Source organism: Anastrepha obliqua, chromosome 1 (assembly GCF_027943255.1).
Source record: "Anastrepha obliqua isolate idAnaObli1 chromosome 1, idAnaObli1_1.0, whole genome shotgun sequence".
NCBI lineage: Eukaryota > Metazoa > Arthropoda > Insecta > Diptera > Tephritidae > Anastrepha > Anastrepha obliqua.
The window spans coordinates 27,981,825-28,008,494 of NC_072892.1; the positions used below are offsets into that span (position 1 = coordinate 27,981,825).

The 26,670-nt window shown below is 36.2% G+C and overlaps 1 protein-coding gene across 2 annotated transcripts; it reads right to left on the reverse strand.

Annotated features, from left to right (window-relative positions):
• Positions 1–26,503, reverse strand: LOC129253231 (E3 ubiquitin-protein ligase hyd). Of its 2 annotated transcripts, none has more exons than XM_054891524.1 (19): positions 26,333–26,503; positions 23,360–23,560; positions 23,018–23,303; positions 22,739–22,956; positions 21,626–21,861; positions 20,324–20,514; positions 15,033–18,416; positions 14,826–14,973; positions 13,363–13,596; positions 12,047–12,498; positions 10,566–10,761; positions 9,912–10,505; positions 8,596–9,537; positions 8,187–8,260; positions 6,909–7,240; positions 1,237–1,443; positions 1,021–1,168; positions 494–724; positions 1–432 (listed from the first exon to the last, which is right to left on the reverse strand). In XM_054891524.1, exons 1-19 carry the CDS (start codon positions 26,392–26,394, stop codon positions 220–222), a joined length of 8,349 nt encoding a protein of 2,782 aa, XP_054747499.1. In that variant the 5' UTR covers positions 26,395–26,503; the 3' UTR covers positions 1–219. The 2 variants fall into 2 exon arrangements, with proteins under 2 accessions (XP_054747499.1, XP_054747498.1); XM_054891523.1 differs by having other exon boundaries at positions 12,047–12,522; positions 26,333–26,502.
• Between the last annotated feature and the right edge of the window lie 167 nt (positions 26,504–26,670).

The window sequence follows — 26,670 nt, forward strand, 5'->3', positions numbered from 1 at the left end:
TTGGTTTGAGTTGTTCATATATTTTACAGTTTATTATGTGATCGAAATCATATTTAAATGGTTTACAAGCAATTTTAATTTTATCCTTATAGTCCAAAGTATATCATACAGGATAAGACAAACTCATTATGCCTTAAGATTTAGTATTGTGTGACCCTTATCATAAATGGATTTAGCAGGTTTTCACTCTGCATCAGATACAATCACTTAACTTGAAATTTATACGAAACCAAAGTTTTTCGATTTTATAGCTATAAGCAATTTGCTCCGTAAAATCGTTTTGCTTGAATATAAGGGTATGTACAGCCTTGAGATACATGTATTTGCTGTTGGTAAATGAGAGTCATCAGCTGGTCTTATTGTTACCGATGGTAGCGGCTGAAAACCTTCTTCTGACGCTGGTAGTGCCGGGGAACCAGTCCAAAAGTATACCTTAAAATGAGAAGAAAATTCGTCTAAAAATAATATTTAAAATGAACACTACAATGCCTACCAAATCCTGCCGCTCCGACGTATTCATTTTTTCAACTATAGTCCAAAACCATCTCTTAAATTTCAATAACTTATCAGATCCCTCACTGGATTCATCATTGAATGTTGTGTAAGATATCAACGTCGATACATTTATGTCGCCAACACCATTCAAGAGCAAACGTAAGTCTTCAGCAGTTAAACTGTTCATACAATTATCTGGTAGCACGTCAAACACGCCATCTCGTAGTGCCTGTAAGTAAAAGTGAATTAGTTTTCACTATGATTATTTGCATACTATCTTCCTAATATATAAAAGTAAAAAACATATGGATGTCTTGCAAATTGTCCATTACATTGCAGTAACAATACCACGTAGACTTACAAGTTGAAAAAGCTTCTCAAAAAACCTATGCGGCATTGGACTGTACGCCCCTCCATATGTGGAAAAACATCCAGACGCACCCCATACATAGGAGGAAGAGTGCGGTCAAATACCCAACGAAGGGTTTAAGCGTCAATAAGCAAATAAATATTTGGACAACTTACTTCTAAAGCTTTCTCCTGCGATTTGATCAATCTGTATTCGGTGTAACGTCTTAAGTACTCAAAAAGATTGCTGCAAGTAACTTGAATTTCACGTCCTCCCGGTAGCAGTTCGACGCTTCCTCCACCTTCCTCTTTCATTAGATCGATACTAAATGCACATACATACATTATTATGACAATGATATGAAATGTGTAAAAATTCTCATTTTCACTTACACAAAAAATAGCTCCATGCGCTGAATCATGGCATCGCCTTCATCTGATTGGGCATTCTGTATAAGTTGCCTAAACGATTCGTATATTATTGGATCGAAAAATGCTAAATCGTGGAATTTAACTTTTCGCCCAAGTATAAATTTAAAAACGTGCCGTTGCAAAAATAGTGGAAGTAACTCATTTTGCAGCAGACACAAGCCTATTAACCTAGAAAAAAATATCAATTTAATATTTTAATAAATGTGCATAATTCAAAGTTACTCATATATAAATTTTGTATGTGCAGGTAAGTTCTAGTTTTTGTACCCGCGCCCCTATTAGTGTACGCAAGAGTATTATCACTATTTGCACATAACGGTTGCATGTAACAGCATAGAGGAATGGAGATAAATATACACATATGCGCCGAATGGAAGGCAATACAAACCAACGCAACTCTTGATCGGCATATTATAACTATTTGCCAAGAGGACCCATCCAACTCATCGGAGACAATAGCAGCAGATCAGGACGAATAGCCAGAAAAGTTCCGTTAATGCGAACAAAAAGTTTCAGCGTGAGGTTAACCTTTCCAGAGATCACATCAATTGCGTAGGAGCTGAGGGAACCAAAAAATGGCTAATCTCTTTATGCAATGACGAAACGAAAGTTCATGTGTTTGGAAATGACTCAGAAAGGAATGTTCGTCTACTAATAGGAAAGGAATTCTACGTTCGTTTCAAAAAAAACCAAACCCCATGAAACATGGTTTGGAGTGAAGTTTGATTTTTATATGTGTAAAGAAGCAATGTGCATTTTCTTTTATTTAATTTTGAATTCATCTACGTTTTGTTATGTTGAAGTTGGTGTACCTTTGGGTAAGTATTATTTTGAGCAGAGGGGTATCCATTTCATTTCAATTATCGAAGCTTTAATGAGGTGCCTAAGTTGTCTAGCTGATCTGTCCACTTTATAAAATATAGCCATAAAATGCATGTAAGTGCCCTCACAGGTAATAATAAATCTCCGAGTGTATTTTTGACATGAAAAGTCATAGAAAACCTCCTGTCGTTCGGAGTCGGCATAAAACTTTATGCTCCTGCTCGCCCAAACTCCCTACAAAGGATGTACAAAAAAATAGCAATTGCATATAGCAAAAATATTTAATTCTTTTTTAATTTAAATATCCACTGCTAATAATTTTTTTTGCCGAAAAAATACCGCACCTCAGTCGTTGTTTGGAAGGCAACGAAGCAATATGAATGGAGGATTGTGTTGATTTTTTCCGTATATCACTAACACAATCGTATATCATTTCATATGCATTCACACATTCGTCTTCCTCGTCGTAGACTGTATTGATTTTGTTCGTATATTACTAACACAATCTTATCGCCAGCCGAAATTTGTACAATACAATAACTTCACACATATTCTCGCACTCGTCCAAACACAGGTTCACAAACTCGACTAATCAGTCGTTGTTCAGACGGCAAAAAAGTGTCATTGGTTAATTTTTTCGTATATCACCAACGCAATCTCAGTTTTTCTGTAAACACACCCCAAGTGACGTCAGCTAATGATGTCAAAATTCGCTGAAAGCCGAATAAAATGGTCTGCTAAATAGCACACATCTTTAAAAATCTTTTCACCATAGTTATCATGTTAAAAAGGTCTTTTTAAGTTTTGTGCTACGCACTGTGAAAATATCAGTGCAACCGAAGTAGTAGAGGCATTCGGACGGATTCAAGTCAAATTTTTAATAATACTTTTAGTTCCGTATACGTTTTTCTATAACAATACATTGAGGGCATAACAATAATACTTTTTTTTCGAAAAATGAGCCGCGCTAAACATTGTATGGGGCTCTGCGAGCCTCAGCCGTATTTTTTCCAAAGGTCACTCAATGGTTTGTTGAGTCAAGAAGCCAGATGGCACTTGGACTTCTATGGCAGAAGTCTCTAGAACTTCTCTTAAATACTCATTTTTTGGGATGTAGCGCTCACGATGGCGATGTTGGGAGAATTCGGCGGAGCCGCTATGACCCACAGCATCTTGCAAATGTAATAGTCACAAAAGAGAAGGTTGCATGGGCAATCAAATCATTTTCCCAAGTTGTTACAGGAAACTCTTGATAATATTCTGTCATGGCTAATGGAAATTTTCAAAGCGTGTCTAAACCTAGGTTATATTCCAAATAGCTGGAAATCTGTTAGAGTCATGGGGACATGAATCAGCGAAGGACTTTAGGCCAATTAGTCTGTCGTCCTTCCTTTTAAAAACATTTGAACGGCTTTTAGACATACACATTAGAAGCGCGCTGGAGGGTTCTAGTATATCAATTGCACAACATGCTTACCTCAAAGGCAAATCGACGGAGACAGCGCTTCACGAGATAATCCGAACATAGAGGGGTCTCTAGCAAGCAAACAGTACGCCATGGCAGCTTTTCTTGACATAGAAGGCGCATTTAATAACGTTAGCATAGATGCTATCCAATGGGCGTTAATAGACTTAGGGGTGGAAAATTGTATCTGCAATTGGATCATCTCTATGCTAGAAACCAGGATAATTAGAGCCACTATGGGTAATATCAACATAACTAAAAGAGTCCACAGGGGCACTCCACAGGGGGAGTATTATCTCCACTCCTCTGGTTATGTGTTATTAGTAAAATCTTAATAAAACTTAATGGAGGTGGGGTAGAAGTGGTCGCGTACGCTGATGATGTGGTGTTAATAGCATCAGGACTGTGTCCCAATACGATCAGTGGGATCATTCAAAGGGCGCTAGGCGAGCTTAACTCTTGGGCTACAGGCTGTGGCCTAAGCTTAAACGCGCGTAAAATAGAACTTATGTTATTTACGACCAGATATAAGGCACCAATTTTCACTCCACAAACCTTCTCACTTTCACTCAGTGCAAAGTACTTAGGGGCAATTCTGGACTCCAAACTTAGCTGGAAATTAAACATTGAACTGGTAAAGAAAGCAGCAATCGCTTTATATGCCTGTAAACGTATGCTGGGAAGATGGGGTCTTCAACCTAAGCATACATTATGGTTGTATAAGGTGGTTATTCGACCAATTTTAAGGTATGGCTCGGTAGTTTGGTGAAAAGCTCTAGAGTGAGAATACATCAAATTACTCGGCAGAATATGAAGATCAGTCTGTGCAATAACATTCGGTTCAATTAGACCATGTCCTATGAACGCTCTGACAAACGTTATTCCGATAGATCTACATATCAAGAAGATGGCAACAATGAGTGCATTTAGGTTAAATAAAGCGGGTCGCTGGAAGGAAAAAGTTCATAGCCATGCCAGTCTATTACTGCGACAAACCCAGTATACCTCGAAGAGGACTAACTACATCGTCCCGACGGTAACATTCAGTAGAAATTTTGTCAATCTTTCCATCTCGGAAAGAATGGAATAAGGGATTCTCACTAAACAAGTTCGACACTACAGTCTATACAGATGGCAGTAAAATGGATTGTGGTGTTGGAGCTGGTATTTATTCTCATAGACTTGAATTGAAAGATCTGTGCGTCTCCCTAATGCTTGCAGTGTCTTTCAGGCGGAAGCTTGTAGGCTACTAATCGCAGATCCCTCTTTTAAGGGCAATATCGCTATTCTTTCAGATAGCCAAGCTGCAATCCAGGCACTGGGTTGGGCTACAACAACCTCTAAAGTGGTGGAACAAAGCAGGACTAGCCTTACCACCTTGAGCGAAAACCATAAAGTTACCTTAATCTGGGTCCCGGGACATCGGAGCATTGAAGGTAATGAAAAGGCGGATGAACTGGCCAGAAGGGGATCTGCCATGAATAACGTTCTTGCAGAATTGGTATTCACACCACTAGGTGCAGTCAAGAGTGCAATTTCCCTAAAATACCTCCGAATCGCAGATTGTAGATGGATAGACCAGACGAAATGCAAAATTAGCAGAACGTTATGGCCCACCTACAACCTTAAGCAATCGTCAACATTGCTAAACATGAAACGACGGTACGCCTGGAGGCTAACGACAGTCATAACTGGCTTTTGGTCTGTGGGAGAACAAGCAGCCAAAATGGGTATCCCTCACAACACATACTGTGACATTTGTAAACAACCGGAGAAAAAGGAAACAATCTTCCATTTCCTCTGCGAATGCCCTGCCCTATGGAAGGACAGAATGTTAACCCTGGGTAAACCGCTGTTCGAGAGTCTGGAACAGCTGTCTGGCTTAGATGTCAACAACCTGATAAGGTTCCTGAACCGCACAGACTGGATATAGCCATGCTGTAAATAAGTGGTAAACAAGTTGGTAACGAAGATGTGGCAACAAAATGGTGCGGAAGCGCTAGTTGGATTCTGGAAGAATTACCACTTAAACCAACCAACCAACCAGATAAATCTTAATGTGACTTGTCAACAATCAGAAAGAAGGTTATTAGACCCATACTTTAAGAAATAATCCCGAGAATGTTACCAATCATGTAGACACGACATACACAGACCAGAATAAAATGTGTACCTGCGCAGCCCAGTTCAAAAGTGGAAGATATAGTCCGATGAAATTAAAATTACTTTATTTGGTTCCAAAGGCCGCAGACAAATGTGCGAAGGCCAAATTATCCTACTACGGTACTGGACCAGCCTATTCGATAAAGAAAACATGGATGCAAAATTGTAGATGGAGATAATAGAGTCAACTACGCTACCACCCACGAAGTGGAAGATGCTTTTGAAATGTTTATAAATGCGAGACAACGACAAAAACATGTCAGCAAGTTGGCAAACAAGAAATTTGCTTGTTTCAAATGGGGTTGAGGTCATTTCTGCGAACAAATGTCTGTCATTTGATCTTAATCTCAGTGAAAGTTTTGGGCTGTTGTCAAAGACAATCTCCCAAATATCAAAGAGCTCTGAAGACTTGCGAGAAAGGCGTGGAAGGTTATTCCTATCGAGAGGGGCGGGTGTTTCGGGGACTATATCTCTCCTCGGTGCACAGCTGTAGTCACCAACAAGATACCAGTAGTTGAGATATTTTCTCTTCAGTAGAAATGTCGACTATATGTCACCGTTATTATTTCGAACAGAGTTGTACCTATATGTATGCGCCCTCAGTCATAAAATTGAATAGATTTTTTTTGCTAAATAGCAAAAAACAATCATCATGCACTTTTTAGTGCATGAAAAAATCATCGAACGCCTGACCAGGTGTGTGGCCTTTTCTACTCTCTATAAAAAGTTAGTTACTCGAAAAATTAGTTTAATTTTTTGGTCTCAAATTTTTATATATCAAAAACTTTGTAAAACTTATAATGATTACTGTTCCTGCTTCTAAGGACTTCATACAACCCTTGAATGGTTGAAGAAGGGAAAAAGAAACAGAAAACATTAACTCGTTATTTTTTTCTGTGCTTTCGATGGGTTCTGATACTACTGACGAGAACTTCACAATTTTGTATACTTCAGTGCTACCAGCTTCAGGGGTATTAAAGTGTTTATATATGAAAGAACTGATTTAAAAGTGAATCTCAATGCAACAAAAAACAAGAAATTCACTGACAATTAAATGAAATATCGTATAATGTTATTGAAAGAGCTGAACTAGCCCGCTCTGTTTGTGTATAACTGTAGATAAATGCATACTTTTATTTTTGAATCGTAATTTGAAATTTAAGTTGATGAACTCGATACATACCTTCCAACATTTCTGAATGCATTTATTCGTTCAAACGAGCCATAGCCTTGTCTTGGAGTGTAAAAACCTCGTTTACCAGGTGAATAAAATAATGGTTCATTGTCTTCAATTTGGCACTGCTCAAGCAAAACGACAGGTATCATTTTCTTCTGAGTTTGATTTGACGCATTATTTGCTTCTGATTTTTGTTTATATGTTATTATATCAAGAGCTTCGTTAATCTTTTGTCTTAGAGTATCTTCAGAGGACAAAATAGATAGGAGTTGGGGTGTCGGAATTTCAAGCAACATACCAGTTATTTTGGACGCATTGGTAGCATTTATTGAATAAATCTGAAAATTTATAATTTAAAATTATATTATATATATCAAAACTGTTAAATTCAACAAGAATAACTATACTAAAAAACATAGGTCTCAACTTCTTTCTGTCTTATATTATATCTAAAGGGTGATCAGGTTGGATGTACTTCTTCCAATAGCGTCTTTTTGACAGATTTCGCGTGACTACTGTCAAGCTAAATACATAATTTTGGTCAGTAGTCGTTGATATTTCATAATGGAAAGACTTACGCCTCAACACGTTTTAAAATCGTACAATTGTATTACCAAAATAGGTGCTTTTGAAGTGTTTATCGCGCGATAAGATCAAATCGCGCTAAGCAAAATTTCCGTATTTTGATGGAAGAGCAACACGAAGCCATTCAAGAACAGCCATTACATTTGTTGCTGGAGGAATCATCAGCCCATTTTTCTTAAAAGACAAGGCTGCCGCCAAAGTAACAGTGAATGGCGAATGCTATCGGGCCATGATAAACAACTTTTTGATGCCGGAAATTGAAGCCCGTGATGCCCACAACAACTGGTTACAACAAGACGGCGATACAGCCCGTGAAACAAAGGATTTACTGTGTCCTCATTTCGGTGAGCAATTTATCTCTCGTCTCTGACCAGTGGATCTGCACTTTTATTTGAGAGGATATGTAAAGCCTAATCCTTTGTGAATAAACCAGCTTCGATTGAGGCATTGGAAGCCAACATTACTAAAGTTATTCCCGAGATACCGACCGAAGTCCTCCAGCGAGTCATTCAAAATTGGTGTGTACGGATGGACGAATTACGTCGCATTTGAAAGGGATTATCTTTAATAATAAATATTTAATAAACAAAAATAATAAAGATTCGCCAATCAATTTGAATTTTCAACTTAAAATCCGATGTCCCTAAATTGATCACCCTTAATAAAAAAGAAATACTAGGAGTGATAACATTTACATACCTTTGGGAAAAGCCTTTCGCCGAGCTGCTGTAAATGCACTGATAAATGATCATTGGAGTTATCTGCTGAATTATCTATAAATAAAGCCAATAAAAAATTTGTTGAAATAATTTTCAAAGGGTAGAAATGTTAATGTATAGAACAGATATTATTCCACGACGTTTTCCGATCACTTAAGGTACTCACAGTTTTCTTCTAAAGTTAAAATGTGGTAACTTTGAAAAGTGGCTCTTGGAAACTGTGAGCATCTCTATGAATTTTTTCGTTATTAATTGAATTAAATTGAGTGTATTTTTATCGTGTAAATGTGTATATCATATAAAGAGGCGCCAAAATGTAAGCCAAAAAAATGTAGTTATGCTATTACTACTTCTTATAAATATAATATTATATTAAGAAATTTACGAACCTGTAATGGTCGAAGTCGGTATATATGGTCTAGCATCATAATTCAGTAGCTTTCTTTCCCGAGAAGTGCGCCAAAAAATTTTATTACCCGACGCGCGCCTCTGTAGTGTGGGCGGCTCTCTATTTGAGACTCCTCGATTTCGTAAAATACTTGAAAATGGAGCCCCATATTTACTGTTTATGCCAATATGAGTAGATTCCAAATGCGGCATTTTTGCAGTGGCTAGCAATGCTTCAGCGATTGATGTATAAAAACTGCGCGCTACTCCAGATCCTTCGCCAGGTTCGTCCTTGAAGGTAACTTTTACGCGATTAAAAGTCAATGGTGTTTGTGTTCGTCTTGCTTGACTTCCGAATTGAGCATTCAATTCTTTAAATGTTTGAATTATTAAACTTTCACGATTGCGTTCTAGTTTACATAATATAAGATCGCGTTGTTGTCCGTTGCGTAACTTTTCCATATGTCTTCGAAATCTTATCTCTTTTACCGGAAATCCTCGCAGTTCTGGTAGTAATGACCCATGCTCCATTCCAACATCATCCATAAAAACCCTCCCGAATAGGTCCAGTGTTAATTTCCATCGCCCAAGTAAAATATTCCAAGATGGCGTCACGGAAGAAAACTGTTTGCAAAAATTTATTCCTCGTGGTGGAAAATTATTTACAGACATGCTCGTTCGCTTAAAATTTTCCTGTAAAGACAAGCGTGTTGTGTTCTTCTCATTTTCCGGCTTTTTGACTATTGAACTCGCTCGAACGATAACACTACGTGCAGTTGACGCATGACCAATTTCCTCTTCCGTTCTTTGAAATTTATTTGGAGTAATAATGATTTCTGGTCGACCGGAATGTACAGAATTACTAACTGCTGGTTCTGTTTCGGGAGCGGGTATACTTTCACCAATTTCCATAGGCTCAATACTCCCGAATTTGGAATTTATTTCTGTACAAAGAAAGCAAAGTAAAAGATGTTCAGAATTGATAGTTTTAATAAATATTTCTAGAGAAGACACATTTTAGTTAATAAAAGCTTAGGCTATATTAAAATCTAGGGAATCACTCTGTCCAATCTGTATAAATCAAAAAACATTCAACTTAAATGTAAATTGTAATAAAATTAAGAATAAATTCAAAATATGTAAAGTATAAATAATATTAATACTCAGGCTTGCCGAGTGTAGGGCAAAAAGATAAATTGAGCTTTTCCAGCTTTTTTTTCATCTGCCAACGCAAGTTCGTTAAAAAAAATTGTACGAAAACTTTAGTTGTTACAGAAAAATTGAAATAAATGGAAATGTATGAAAACTTTTTTCTTACCTTCCTCCATATTTTCAGAACTTTTTGCTGATTTGTAGCTGGAAAATCCCAGCTTTATTGGAGCTACAGTCATATTTTCTACTGCATTTGTATTTTCTACGGCTGAAGAGAGTACTGGTATATTCGCAAATAAGTCCTCTCGCTTTGAATTTGGCTGAAGAAGGTGTGGTTTATCAGCTAGAGGTATTGCAACATCCAATGGTAAGTCAAAACTGTCCGGTGCTAAACAGCCAAGGCTTAAAGTTGAATCAGATCGAATAAAAAAGGAATGTCGGCGGGTTGTTGCTGATAGAGGCACAGCTGTGGCTGTAGAAGGATTATTGTCAGGAAACATTTCTTCATTTGTTACGTTAGAAAACTCGTCATCTGTATCTTCATTTTCGTTCGCATTCGCAATGTTTGCGTTTGAAAAATGGTCAGCTGTTTCATAAAAATTGGAGTTATTACGCATATAGTAAATAAATCCATCAAACACATAAGCTATGTGTCGGAATGCTGTTATATCCAGAACAGGCAAAGCATCGCGATGTTCTGAGGTATGAGCTCGCATCAAAGATAAACAATATGTGAAAAAATCTCGTCTAGTTGATGAGCCTGTGAAATAAACTTGCGATAATATTTTTTTTCTTTTCAATGTTCATAACTTAATTATACCTATCATATTGATCCCAACTGATGAAGAACTGGTTTGGTTAGAATTATTTTGGGCATTTAGATTAAGGGGATGAAGAGGATGAGTTGGGTCAGTAAAATTCGTTAGATAAGCACCAAACTTTAATTGGGGTTCTGTTCCGTCCATAATTGCGTACATCCAATCCCAAGTGCGTTTTAGCCGCTTTTCAATGTAGATCTGCAACACAATAAAATTTTAGTTAAAAATATTCAGATTGAAAATTTCTTTCTAATAAAATAACAATATAAAACTGCACAAACAATTTGACAGCACCTAATTCGAGTGTAATTCTGCCATGAAAAATCTCCTCATAAAAATTAGTTCTTCATCTGCCGTTCGGAGTCGGCTTGAAAATTATAGGTCCCTCCATTTGTGGAACAACATCAAGACGCACGCCACAATTAGGAAGAGGAGCTCGGCCAAACACCCAAAAAGAGTGTACGCGCCAATTATATATATATACATATATGGATTCGACACAAACCATTAAGATCTAGTGCGCATTAACAACATACTGCGATATTTTTTGCTTTGTAAAAGTTCATCAACGAAAGCCGAACATATGGTATTTTCGAAAAAACAAAAAAAAAAATAAAACAGTTAAACAAATCTATGAAAATCTTGTAAATTTCAGTTTCTATCTTGCTATCTTCAGATTTAATCAAATATTTTGGGACGCTTCAATAGAGTAGTGATTCCATGTTACAAACAACTAAGCAGTAAAACTCTGCTACCGGCTGCTCAGATTCATGTATACGATGAAGGTTGAAGTTGCAATTTCCAACAGGTACCTCATATCAATCGGTTTTGATACACAATCTATATAAACGAATGCATGTCTGTCAGTATGCCTCCTGTTTGTTCTCTATGCATAACTACACCATTCATCCAATTGCGAAGAGGCCTTAATATTTATAAAAATTGTGTTTATGTGCCGATTTAGTTGCGGCATTTTACAAAAAATTGTTTTATTGCAAACAAGAACCCAAGACGGATTGATTCGAAAGGTTTTCCAAAACAAGGCGCAGAATTACAAGTCATCAGTGGCTTAGTGCACGTGCTAAATATGAAGCTACGAAAAACTGTGTCAATATGTGTGTGAGCTAGTTTAAAAAAACATCTGGCCAGCTCAAGCGTCGGAGAAACTTTTGATTTATTACACGATTTACGAAAACAAGACACAAAAACAAAAAAAAATGCAAGGCAGAATTGAACATTCAAGACAGAGTAACAATCCAGTGATACTGTAAAGAATTGAGACGAGGCCCAAAGCCAATCACTGGAAGTGTGTGAGTTAGTTTTAGAAAATACATCTGGCCAGCTCAAGCGTTGGAGAAGCTTCACGCTTATTACACGATTATACCACATTAAACACAACGCTTATTCATTAGAGAAAGAACATGACAGTACCTAGAAGTTTAAATCTTTTGGAGATTCACATATGAATTTATATAATACTTACTTGTAGCTGAATTGCTTCCTCCATTTGTGTCTTATATGTAGGTTTTTCGACATCAGTGGTAAGTTGGCAAGCAAAATTGTTTAGAAGATCTGATATTTGCCGAACTATTATTCCGAATGCACGAGCCAAGTTACTTGCAGTTGTTGCCATGGTATGCTGATCTTGGGGTGGAACAGCTACCGTAGAACTCGCTGGCACAGTAGATCGACGCAATGCCATGGGGTCAATAAAAACTAAGTTTGATCCGGCTGGAACTCGAACAGAAGATCGAGCTGTGTCTCTACTGCGAATCGCCCATTGCATAGATTGTGGGGCTAAATCAGTACGAACATTTGAACTATTATTTCGACGTTCTAATGGTTGATCAGCGAAATTAAAATCGTCAGAGTGCTCATCTGTTTCACCATCTTCAGAAGCTTCCTCTTCCTGAGGAGACGAATCGCCAGACTCATCTTCGAGAAAGAGAACCCCAATATCTAGAAATGTAAAAACAATTAATTCTTAAACAAGGAACTAATGCATTTGTGGTGGCCATTATGCAGTCTGTGTCATAGTCCGATAAAGCCTACAAAACTTAGAAATCCTAAAATCCTAAAGATATATTTATAAAAAAATATATAAATAAACAATCGGGAAACTATTGGATCCTGCAAAGAACAAAGTTGTTATAAGCTTTAAGGTTCTTTAGATGTAGGAACAACCTCTCTTTTCTAGGTCTTTTTACAGATATTATCAAAAAACTCTAGAAAAGCAAATAAAACCGTCAGATATCCTTCGAAAGGTATATTCCGCCGCTTTTATATAAATCAGAACCGTACTTTTTGAGTTACAGTCATTTAAATTCAACACATAAGACGATTTTTAAATTTTTTCGAAAATTGTTAATTTTAATTCATTCTTTTTAGTTGATTGACTTTGTAAGTGTAACGAAAATAATTTTGTTTATCGTTTTTCTGGTTGCAAAGCTTGAATGTGGCAAACATTTAAATCGGCCGCTTTTATTTATTGTAATTTGTCATAACTCTTACATTTTGTGGCCAATTTTTTAATTTCAAATTTTAGGCTTTACATTTTCTTAATATAATTATATTTTATTGTTAACATTTATAATTTTTTTTAAAGAGTATCAACTATAAAGGATGGCTAAAATAATTTTTTTTTTTCTAAAAAACACTTATTAACTAGTTACCTTTTTTTAAGAAAATATTTGTACACTAATGTTATCGAAAAATATAGTTGCGGTGTTTGTACCTTGTTCGCCCTTCTTTACTTAATAATGACATACGTATAATGTTTTCCAAAGCTAAAAAATTCACCTGTTTCAGAACCCACTGTAGCACCAGTTTGAACACTTCGTTGCGCATCTTGATTGCTTTGGTTGTCATCAGAATCAGACTCAGTTTCTGGATCGTTAAACGGAAAATCATTGTCGCTTTCATCATCCTGAATAACCTCATCATGTCGTCCAGAATCTAAAATATCTTCCTCTTGCCCATGGTTACTGTTTCCCCTGTTGTTAGTTTCTTCACTTTCATGTGCATCTCGTATTACTGCAAATAAAAAAAGGGTTTCACGTATTATATTATTCAACTAATCGGAAAATAAGCTATAACTATGGTTTAGATTTTATCTCAGCAGACTTATAAAGTGAGCTTTATCAACAGAGATAAAATTTATAACTGCCCTTTAACTCCTTTATTTTCACAACTGCTTAAGAAAGATGGTCTGTTAGTTCCAGAAGTACGGCAAGTTTCAAGTAAACATCCACTATATTCTTCAACTATTTTCATGGCTTGTAATGCTGATGAGCAAAAGTCCGCTGTTCCTAAGAACAGGATCATCAAAACTTAAGGAGCGGAGAGCAGATTGGACAACATTTTTTATACCTACTCAAGTCTTTCAAAATGATATCCTATAAAACAATACACATTCTAGCTTAGAACGAACTAATGAAACAAAAAGTAATGTTAGTGTACACTTATACGAATGAAGGGTCAATGAAGTCAGTACTAAAACGGTTGCGATATGTTGATTGTTGAGAAATAGGGTTGTAAGTACCTAGATTACCTGTATCATCACCTTTGGGAATAGAAGAAAAAAAGTGACCTTCCACGTTTTAATTAACTCCCCACACTCAAAAGATTTATTGAAAATTAGAGGATAGGCGAGGTAGATAGGCGAAAAAGCTGGACAATTCTTAAAAATCCATCCAGAGTTAATGCGAGTGAACCAAAATTAATTGAGAAAACAGAATGCTTTCAATAGCGAGTCCCGATCAACAGAGTAAAGTTCATTATTTACTAGGTTAAAGTTGCAACTACTAAAACCAAAACCAGAAATATGATTCTTAAACTGGTGTAAAAACATAAAACTTTTAATTACGTATACAAGGGCCGAGATGATGGTCGGGACATCACTGGGCCCAAGCACTCGTGCAATGAAAAATGTAATAAAAATCGTGCTCTCCTGATCAAAAAACGCGAAAATTGATCATGTTGCGATAATGAATTATACGATTCCTGTGTTTTAGATGTACGTACATACGATCCGAGGATCCAACATTGACCGAATAAGATCAGAATCAAATTGAAATCAGTCAGTTTAAATTAGCGCCAACGGTTTACTTTACTTTTGACTGGATTATAAGAGGATAACCGACTACACTACCCTCACACGAGCTAAACACTCAATCCGGACCTCTCTACTGTCACATGTTGTTATTTAAATAAACATCTCAAATTTCAAAATTCTACACTAATAACCTTTGTTTACGACTTACTGTCAATATTATCAATAGAAAAATTTGATTGAATGTTATATCCAGATGTATTAGAAAGGTTCCCGTCTTGGTTTGATACTGGTTCAGGTGGCGTTTCTGTGGTGGACGAAGGAGCAAGTGGCTCTACGCTAAATAAATCATCCGAACTCTATAAAGATAATAACATGTAGTGTACACAAGACATACCATATAAGAATAAACGCTTACATCAATACTTGTAGAAGACATCGTAAATGGAGCTGTCGGCCGAACCACACCAAGGCGCACAGGTGAAATCAGAGACTCGGATACCTCGCAGAGTTCTTCTATTGAGATTTTATACAATGATTGAAAAACTTTTACACAGCTTTGAATGTGTTTGTTTGAAGCCAAGTTTGATTTTCTCCGCTCGGGATTTGGCATTTTCTCTAAGCTGAAAATAACAAAGACACGCACAACGGACCGTACAAATCGTCGAGCTACTGATTCAGCATCTTTTCTACGACCCGGAATATTACTATCTTGCATTTCACGAACTAGTGTCATTAATAGCGTCTCCAAATGATCTCCACTGCATTTCACAAATAAATTGTGTGTGAATTTATCTAGAAGTGTGGAACCTTGTTGACTTTGAAGATACATATTGTAACTCTCAGTATTTGAAGCATCTGTTGAATTCGGTTGCTGTTGAGGAGCATTTTCATTTTTTTCAGCACCAGTCATAATCATAGATCGAACTGCATGCCAGTCAACTAATAATCGTTCAAGAGCTTTTCGTGCAAACTTTGGCGGTTCAAGATCATGTTCTGGCATATCCGCTTCGATATCAATAGAAGAAGATTTACGCGAATTGCTATTAGCACCGCCGCTTCCCACATTTCGTACTCGCGCATTGGCCCGATATTGTCTCTGTTCTATTGTCTGGCGACCAACTGTTTGTATGAGAAAGAGCAAAATTGATTCACCTTTTGAATTGAACTTTGTTACTAAATCAGTACACGAAGCCAATTTGCACAAAAGAGCGAAACGTTTATTTTGGTTTCCAGCAATAAGGGCTTTACATTTACACTTCTCCCAGCAATCACAGTAAGCAGTAGGAGATGTTCGTTTCAATTTGCAATCATGACCTTTGTGGCAAACACGAGCACATTCTGTGCAACAACATAATGACCCCGTTAGGCCACATGTTTTACACTCATAAATGTTCTGATTAATATGATCGGCCCCAGTCCATGTAAATGAACATGTATCGTTATAACATATAACATATAAAGGAGACTGATCAGGCGGTGATCCTGATGGAAATATCATAGAATTCTTAAGCGAAGTATCTTTTTCTGACAAGCTCAAAATTGTGTTAAGAAGTATTATACCGGCTTCGTAGGCGCGTGTGTATACTGATATCATAAATGGCGTTCGGCCTTGAGAATCCTTTGAACTGAGCATTTGATGTAAATAAGGGCGGAATATTGCAGATGAACACATTTGTTGCAAAATCAAAATTGCATACTCTCGGCGTTGCATGGGTTCATAAACATAATTTGGTGTAGGTACACTTGTGGATGAATTCATATTTGGAACAGTGGCTGAAATATTTTTCGAGATTTCATCTTCGACTTCACCACTAATAACATCATTTATTACCGGATTCGCACTATTCCCCTCCACTGACCACTGCGGTATATAAATTTGATCATCTATAGACGCCATACTGTGCCCCGCATTATTTTGCTCCGGCTCAGTATTAATTAGACGATTCATCATTTCTCGTAAGCTAACCGACCGACTTTCTCGCATACTACCACTAGCTGCATTCGTACCTGACGAAGATCCTGTGTTCGCCACAGGCACACTGTTGTTTACATCCAAATGGCTTGAAAGGTTCGGACAATTTGAAAATACAGCATTAGCTAAAGGTGTTGATCTGCCAAGGCCAGAAAAAGATTTCTTTTCTTCAGTTTCTTTGTTTGATGTGGGTGCACACATGACAACGCATGCATGAAAAACATTACGTCCCCCATCACAACGCTCCTCTGTAATGGCAACAATTTCATTGCGTTCTTCTTTTTCTAAATGACTAAGTATGGCAAATACGTTTTTAATGTCACACCGCAAAATATGAGGCATAAGCTTCTGATCTTCAAAGAGTAATGCAGTCAAACATAGTTTAGACTTAATATTTCCTGCACCAGATAAGGGTATCATACCCATCGATACACTTTTTACAGGTGGCAAATCAAGCCATTGCGGATCTTTTATTGACCCCAAACAATCTTTAGCAATAGGGTAAAGAGCCCGATTTCCATCACATACTAGAATATTGCTGGTGTTGCCACTGTTATCGTTATTGCAGATAATGCTTATATTATTGGGATTAGCTCCTAAAAACGACACGCAATCCGTAGGAAATTGGCAACTTTGTTCTTGCTTGCTGTTATATAGATTAAACAAGCTATAGGAAATCTTGCTTCCATTTTTTTTTATAACATGAATACCCCGGACGTCGACAGCCATGGCTAATAATTGAAAACCAGTTGATTCATTACAGTTATTTATATTGACTTTTCTAGGAAGCTTTTGCAGCCAATCTGGGCCGCGGGATGTCATATTTGTTTTATATACCTGAACATCCTCACGACGTAAAAGTCGACACTGTTGCCAATCATCGTCTTTACCTTCACTGCCGTTGCCACTAGCAGTACCGGCAGTGGTAGTTGACGAAATTGGAAAACGAACCGCTACAAAATCTCCATCGACTTTTAAGACTTTTCCAACAGGTCCCACCTTATCTTCTACAAACACAACATCTTTTAATTGCCAAAGTTCTTCATCTTTTTTATTTTCGATATCGTCTTTAGTAGCCATTCTCTTTGCGCGTTTATGAGAAGTCACACTACCAGTATCACTACATGTACTTGATGCAGGTGAAGGAGGTGGTGGCATATCAATGCGATCCGTGGTTTCCTTTGTAGAACTAATTGTTTTACTACTTGATGGTTGCATATTAGCCGTTGATGAGTTAGGAGTTTTTATACAATCTTTTTCAGCACTTACTGGACAACAGGAACCTAACTGAGGTTTTTCTGTACTAGATTGTGTTAATATGGAAATGATCTTGAATCGACACACGTCGCTAAAATCCCAGACAGAATTCTGCAACTGACCTATCTTTGGTATGCCATTAAAACACGTAAAACCAATAGATCCCGCTTGATAAATAGGGCATTTTTTCATTATCACCTGTGTTCCAACACTGATATCTGAGGTTATGGATTTAAATGGCTTTTTAGTCTTTGTGCGGAATTTGTCCCAAAGATATCGGCGTTGATCAAAAGGTAAAACACCCCACCAATACACATTGTTGTTTTCAGTCCTTACTGCGGTATATAAAGAGCAAACATTAATAGATGCTATTGGATCCATAACGAATTCATTGAACATTATTGCTGGGTGTTCGAATTTAGCTCCCAGGTGTCCTAATTGATCGTCCATCCAAGTTGCTACTCGACCAGTCTCAGTTACCACTGAACAGCGAATAAAGTTAGCAGAAATTTGCTCTACTTTTTCCGTTACATTTAGACTTATAGTTTTTGAATGATACACATTTTCCATCTAAAAGTAGTATATAAGAATAGCAACCATCTTTATATTTTTTTAACACTTACCAACTAAATATACAGTAATTGTAAAATAATGACAAATTTTAAAAATTAATATTTTTCTTCGAGAATAGCTGTGAAGTTTTAAATCTGGGAATAAAAATTGGGAACTTTACCGACAATTAGTACTAGTAAGCAAATGCTCTTCCAATTTATTTTTATTTAATAAATATTAAATTAATTAATATGAATAGTTACATATTCAGATAAGATGAGAAAGAAAAATTTGTATTTCTTTAGGAATTATTAATATAACTAAAATGAAAGGCTCTTATTTATGTTCAGCGATCCATTTGTCAGACAAAATGAGGACGTAAATTGAAAAAGCACAGGTGAAATCAGTGGTATATGTTTTCTTGCGAAAAATTTCCAAACATTTCAGGTCAAGGCGAATTCACATAAGGTGCAGTTTTGTGGTTAGAATGTGTAAACAACAAAACAGATAACTTTTAAATTCAAAATACCAAAATGAAACCAACAAACGAGATCAGCTGTTTTTTAACATGGCCTTGTATGTATTCGCCTTTTTTCGATGCACTAACACAACGCTTTATCTCTTAAATTGTTTTTTTTTCTGGTCAAAACATATTCTTGCACTTCGCAAACTATCTAAGCCTGAAATCTAAAAGAATCTAAGATCATTTTATGTGCTTGCCTCTCCTATTAAGGTACAGGACCGATATATAGAATTGGTTATATCATGGAACAGCAAGTACGGTGAAATCCTAGATAGGTATACTGCCACATACAGATGAGGAAATATTACTGAAAGGGGTATCCTAACAGGATAACGACACAAAACATAATGCTTGATTTGCTGCAAAGTCTATTAAATTTTCTATATCTATATAAATATATGTATATACGGCGGCTACGGCGGTCGAATAACAAAAATAAATTAACTTAAAGTTTGGCTCGCGACAGGTAAATATATTGAAAATTTAGTAGCTTTACCTTTTTAAATTCTAAAATTCGAAATTTTAAAATATCTCGAAAACCGTGCTTCTTTTTAATATTCGACTATCATTCATATTTGGTTTCAGCGGAATATTGAGATATCATAAGCTACCATGAGAATTTGTGAAAATTTGTTGCATAAAGTAAAGTTGAGAATGCTTTCTTGTTCAAGAAATCTTCTTCAGCCTATATGTCACATCAAGCATGAGAATAGTGGATTCTATCAGAGCAAGCCTGCTGCCTTCTTCACTTCAATATTTGTTTGAACATCAGAGGTTACAATGGAAAGAGAAAACGACCAAACTCCTTCTCTGAAATATGTATTATTAATGTATATAAAATCTAGCACCCCAAACTTTTTACTCAGGAGGTATGAAGAAAGCATGAGGATACAAATTTTTACATCCTTAGCATGAATACGGGCTAAGAGTTTATTTTCTTTTCGCAAGCAAAATTATATATACTCTCAACTCACTAATAAAGGCGAAACATTAGTTTAATTCTAGCAATATTATTATATTAACAATGAGCCATTTGGTCAAATTCGCTTAACATAGGATCCCAGATGATGAACAGATGTACCAAGAGAATTTTAAATAAGCGAAAAGATCAAAATATGTATACAAAATAAAGAAAAATTTTATCAAATCGAATCTCTCTATCAATTACGTGCTCATTTCTAAAAATGGATTGTTTATAAAATTATTATTGATTAAATTGCCTCAAAATCCTTAAAGCCTCAAAACTTTCAACGAGAAATGTAATAATTTGAAAGAAATGTATTATACAATGAGCACACAAATTTCTTTCTAAGAGTCAACATCTCAGAAAGACTGTGCTTATGAGGGAGAATAATGTGTTACTATTCTTTGTATATTATATGAATTGGTAATTTAAGTTTACCTCCGCTTTGTAAGGTTCCGGCTCTGACCACTTCCACTGGTGCAGTTCTCCCGTTTCTGAAAGCGCAATGAAGTCAGAATATAATCCTCCAATTCTTTTGAATTTAATTGTGCCATTTTTGTCCGGCCAAGGTTGCAATTCCTCCGAAATCCAAATTGGAGAACTTGATGTCGTGTCCTTTTTTTTCAAGTCTTCAATAATAAAAATAATGTTACATAATATATCACGAACTTAAATTCATATTTATATATATATATATACAATATATATGAGAATACAATATATATGAGAATGTCCCATCTTTCCGTGAGAGCGATTTTGATATCCCGTCTCAATAAATCTCTACTTCTTATAAAATACAGTCCAAAAATATGTATGGACCGGGGTTTGTATATTCCAACCTAGCCTCCAACCAAACCTCCGAGTGTATTTCTGCCATTATAAAGCTCCTCCATTTGGACAACAACATCAAGTCGCACGCCACAAACACCTAACTGAAGTGTACGCGTCATTTATTTATTTTTTTGAAACCACTTCTACCACTATTTCTTTAACACACTCGAGCTTGACTTGTTTACAGTAGCACAGAAAACAAACTATGTGACATATCACGCTGAAATTTGCCATGTAAGCTTGTAACAGTCCTACCAAAAAACAAAAAAATTATTTTTGCCATATGTCATCCGCGGACCGGTTTATTGATACCGTCTCGTTCATATTTGAGTAGAAGGTAAATATCGTGTCTATTAAAAACGTTTCCTGTTTTGGCAACTATATGCTTTCAAACTCAAGCCTCACATAGGCATGTGAATTAATTTCAACGTACGAAGCTTTAATTGGTTTGTTTAATATAATATAATGGTTTATCAAAATTTTGTTATCGAGCTCTATCCACCAAAAGGGCAAAAGCGACTACAACTAAATTCTTAAGTAGATGTGTTTTTTTTTATTACAATTTATAACAGTAAGGATTTCATTTACTCAGTAAGGATTTGAAATTTTGATAGGGAGTAAGAAGGGGTAAGTTATCGATTTATATCAAAACAGAAAATCGAACATTTTGTTGCTAACATCCTTTTGGCGATAAGGGCTCGCAATTATTTCATTGAATGGGTATATAAATAACTTTATGATAGGACTTTCAACAACCTAACAACTTTAACAGCCATTTTAAGTTGCTGTAAAATTGGAATACTATTAGTACTACATTATGGAGAGTGTGAGAAATTGAACAAAAAACTTGTTTAAATTAAAAATTTAGAATTAATATATACTTCTAAATATGCACATCTAAATACAAACCTCCGTTATTATCCCAAACATAATCATCCTTATTTAACCAGCGTCGCGGCCCATAATATTGGCGATCTCTCCAACGACTGAATGCCTCACGATCGACACTCACAGAAGATATTTGCGCAGACAAGCTATTATTTCCAGACAGTACGCCACCTGAGGTAGTTGTTGACCTGCCTTGATTATCGGAGTTACTAGAACTGGACTGATTCCTTTCGCTGCGTATGCGATCGAACAGCAAACTATATTGAAGAATTAAACGAAGTAAGTAAATGTTAATAAAACACAAAATATTGTATACAAAAATTCTCTTCAAATATTATGACACGAGCAATAGTACGACTATATTAAAAGATGTCTATATGAATAGCTTAGGGAAGGTGGAGGAGCCGATGATTACAGGAGTATTACCTGAGATTTTGATTAATTTCAATTATGGCTTTATTTATTTACGCTTTATTCTTCATACGGTTTGTTAATACACGCTAATGTGCTACGGCTAATACTCATTAAAAGAATTGCTCTTATGGCATGAATACTACAACGCAGTGTGCCGTTTCATGAGCCTTCTGAGATATGCAACTAAAGTGCAAATTGCTGCATTCTTACAAGCGAGAAATTTAACGTAATTTGCTTAAACATTGAAAGCGGCATTTGTTGAGACTGAAAAAGAAAAATATTCCCTAACCCAGACAGCCTACGGATGCAACAATGATACAAAAAGGGATTTCGGGAAAATAACGAAAGAATGCTGTATCACGGCGGTGATAGATTAAGAACGTAAAAATTCAATCAAGATCAATGATTTAGTAGACTTTTGCTTCATAGCTAGTGAAAGCAAATGGCGTACTAGTGTTTGTCAAACTTCCATTTTAAATGTTTAAGGTTTACTGCTGAACTGACAATTTTTAGACGGATATAAAAATCTGCAAATTAACGTACACCAAACTATCATGGGAACGTGTGAAGGTTCCTTTATGATCTCTAGTTCCATTTCGGATAAGAAGAGAGGAGGAAAAATAATTATAACGAGATTGTAGATTTGCAGTACTCATTAGAAACAATGCACTTATGCTAGGTTACGACATGTTAATTTTTATATAATTTTAGTCTAGTTACTTGCGAATACTGGAATAGTTGCTGAATATTTCTTCAGAAAAAAGACCATCGGATGGATCTATTATCACACTGCTATTATCACCATGAAATCCATTATCGAGTAAAGATATTAAATCCTCCGGGACATAGTTATCTCCTGCTTCCTCAGTGTCTTCTGCTTCTTCGTCGTCTCGAGAAAGCAAATTGTTAACTGCCAAGTTAACGTCTAAATTAGTCCTCTGAAAATGTTAAAATATAAAACTTTGCTCCATTTACTTAAATAACCATAAAAATGCATACCTGTAGCTCTCTTATTATCAGATTCCTGCTTTTACCCTGTAGAACTACCTCAGCTTGTGATATTAACTCTTCAGGAACATAAGTTGCTGGCACAGTTACAATCGGACGACTTGAGGGACCACCACCAATAATTACACCTGTGCTACGCGAGCCTGAGCTTTGGTTCCCAGACCCAGATCTTCCGGTTGTGCGCATAAGTCGAGCTCTTGAACGTGCCAGTTGCCTCGATGACGATGGAGCAACATTTTTAGAATTAGTAGAAACATTAGAACTATTGTTTGCATTGCTGAAAATTAACAAAAATTGTTATTAATGAACTTAGTACACGTCCACAATACTCACTTCTTGTTGGTATCGAGCCTATGTAGATCGAGACGCTCTGAATTAATTGAAAAAGCTGCTCGAAATGCCTTGCCGTCTTCTAAAAGCACTCCAATATGGCTTGGACCAATCACAACTTCTTTTACTGGGATTTTGAGTTGTTCAAATATTCGATGTGTACCGAACCCAAATCTATTAATTTTTTCAGATACTTCTCGAAGCCTGCAAAGATATAACGTCAAACAAAACTACAGAGTTAGATAAAAGGCATTATTGGACGATTGAGTGGGCCAGGGAGGGTGAGTGCGAGACAACACGACTAGAATCATGAGTAAAGAGGCTATATTCCCTGGAAGATATTACATTTCTCGAGAAGAAACCTAAATTCTTTAGCAAATTCGTCAAATAAGCAGATTTCATCATTATTGGGGTGGCCGATAACGGCAGCGAGGACGACGCCATTTCCAGAAGGAGCCCTGGGGTTTTGCTTGCTATAAAAGTTTGGTGAACTTGTTGGGAGAGGTTTAGATGGAAGCCAAGTTGGTGTCAGTGGGTAAGTATCTATCGTACGTATTAACCTGTTAACCGGGGAATTAGCTATTGCTCAGTCCGTTTCAGAATGGGGACTTTTTCTTCGCAGCGATAAGTAATATCACACCTCAAATAATAAAGGAATATCGTTTTTAACTTATGGTTTTTATTTATTTTGATAAAATATTTTATAATTCAAATATATTCAATATATATAACCCCTTTAAGATTTAATAGATAAGAACAACGTAGAACGTAATGCGTTCAATATATTACGATTAATTTACATGACGAAAAATTTCGTCATGCCCATTGCAGAAGGCTTTTATGTATGACGAAATATTTCGTCATACCCAGTTAGCAGGTTAAGTGTGCCGAATGGTTTTTTTATCAATTTTTACATTATTTATCTTTTTATTCCAGGAAGGGCCGGAAACAGTGATGAACAGGAAGTGCGCAGAGTGAGGACTGATTAGAGGCGCAGATGGATAAGAAGCGGAAGTCACAAGAAATGGAGCACGTGTTCTAAAGCAAATATGTTCCGATTAATAAAACTAAATACTATAATTTTAATTCGATATTGTTATTTCTGTTATAAGGACTTACGCTTGATGATCCAAATTAAAGGGATTACAAGCATCCATTAACATTTTACGGTCTACTCGTAAAGACCTGTTTTTTTAACTTATTCTTCTGCCAATAAAACTACTGCAGAAATGAAAAGATCATCCATTGTGTGTGAACATGGCTGTGTGTAAACGTGAAAAAAATTGTTAAGAACAAATCAAAAGCTCACAAATTTTCAATAATTTTTCGAAAGCCTCCGATGCTAGCGCTGCACTACTTTTGGTTGGTATAATAATTTTATTGTTATGTAAACCTTTATAAAATAAAATAAAAATAAAAATGTACAAATATTGACAAAAATCATACCATTAGAGATCATGTAGTGCTGCCTTTAACGAAAGTAATTTAATCGTGTCTAGTGAACAAGATTATCTGGGCTATATAACATGTCAAACCACTCAAAGCACCAGGTCTAGGCTTGATTTATGGTGCCATGTTATGGAACCTCAGAGACGCTGTTGTTTCATGGATAGAAGTGCATACTGTCTGCCCTCTCCAAGTTACACTGAGAAGCAGTCCTTAGAGCAGGAATACTCATTTTCTGAGTCATTTTTTATTGCTTTACACTAATGTTAGTCCAGTTGCCGAAACGTACGCGTCGACATTGGGTGCAATACAACTTATGCCACGTTTCACGTAAAGAAGAGTCAAACATGGAGGCGCTAAAGTTATGGTGCGGGGTAGCTAGCAGAGTAGGCCCAATTTATTTCATTGAAGGCATCATAAATCAATGCTATATATGAAAATATTAGACGAGGTAATGTTACCATATGCCACATGAAATATGCCACCGAGATGCAACAGTATAAGGATCCCAAACATACCAACAAGATTTACTGACAACTTGTGGATTGGCATCAATATGTTGTCCAAAAATTTCGAAATAAAACCTTTATTTTATTGAAAATTTAACGTAGCATATTTGTAATGCCGGCACTCCTATTATTTTGTGAGATGAGAAGGAAAATCCATTTCAATATCGTGTCACCTATTCACATGCCCTATCAAACCTGCTCACCTAACCCCTTTCGTGATCTGACAAAACAACACGCTTCTGTGCCTACAATTAGAGAGTTAGACGCAGACGAACAGGGACTACATCGCACTGGCAGGGTTTAGTAAGCTGCTACACCAACAAAAAATGTATTTCATTTACCTTCCTAACGATTTAATTAGCTTTGTAAATGGTAAGTAGTTTTCCAGATATTGCTGTTTCTAAAATGCGTAAAATTGACCTTTGACATCTCTTTATGTTTCCTCGTAAAATGTTTAGTACTGTTGTAATCTTCATAAAATATTTCTACGAACCAAGGCAATTTCGCAGCAGCAAAATTGAAATTTGGCCTCTAAATTGGAACATTTTATTTAAATTACCCTTAAGCTGTCAATCTTTGTTTATAGATTTTAACAAAAACAAAAATACTTTGTTCTTGCTTTTACTCTACAGTTTCAACCTGTCCAATGCGCCTTAAAACAAGTTAACAATTCTTTTCCATTGTCACTTCCGGAAATAAAGGACTATCGCCATAAATTCAACCATGTAAATTCCAGTATATAAAATAACCACTATTTCCGTTTAACTCAACACCTTAAAATAATTAATATTATTTCAATACTTATTACGAAGACTACTAAGCACATCTCATGGCAGAATTCACTGTTTTTGGCACGGGCATGGGAAGGATAAACCAAGTGGCTTCAAATAAATCTGAAGCTCATATATATCCTTTATAGACATATATATGTAGGTATATGATTGTATGAACATAAAAGCGACTTAAAAACATCTGGTAGCTGCCCGAAAACTAATTTGTGATTGAGTATGCTAAAAATTACCTGTCTATCAACTGCTCATCTGTGCCCGGTAGCGCCTGTATTAGAAATTGAATTGCAGACATTATTTATTTAATTATTTTTGACTCGAACAAATAAACAACAGTTATCATATCGCTTTTCCCACAAATTTAATTCAACAAACCCCTTTCTACCAGGAAATGTATGCAGAAAAGCAAGGCACTGTATAAGTCGATTTATTTTTCATAATAGTGCGTTCCCACACACAGCTTGTTTGCGATTTGGTGGTTTGCATATAAAAGACCCTTGCTCTTTTGGTTGATTTAAATAATGTATGCACTTATTGAAATTCTAACATTCAAACCACTAAATAGCAATAA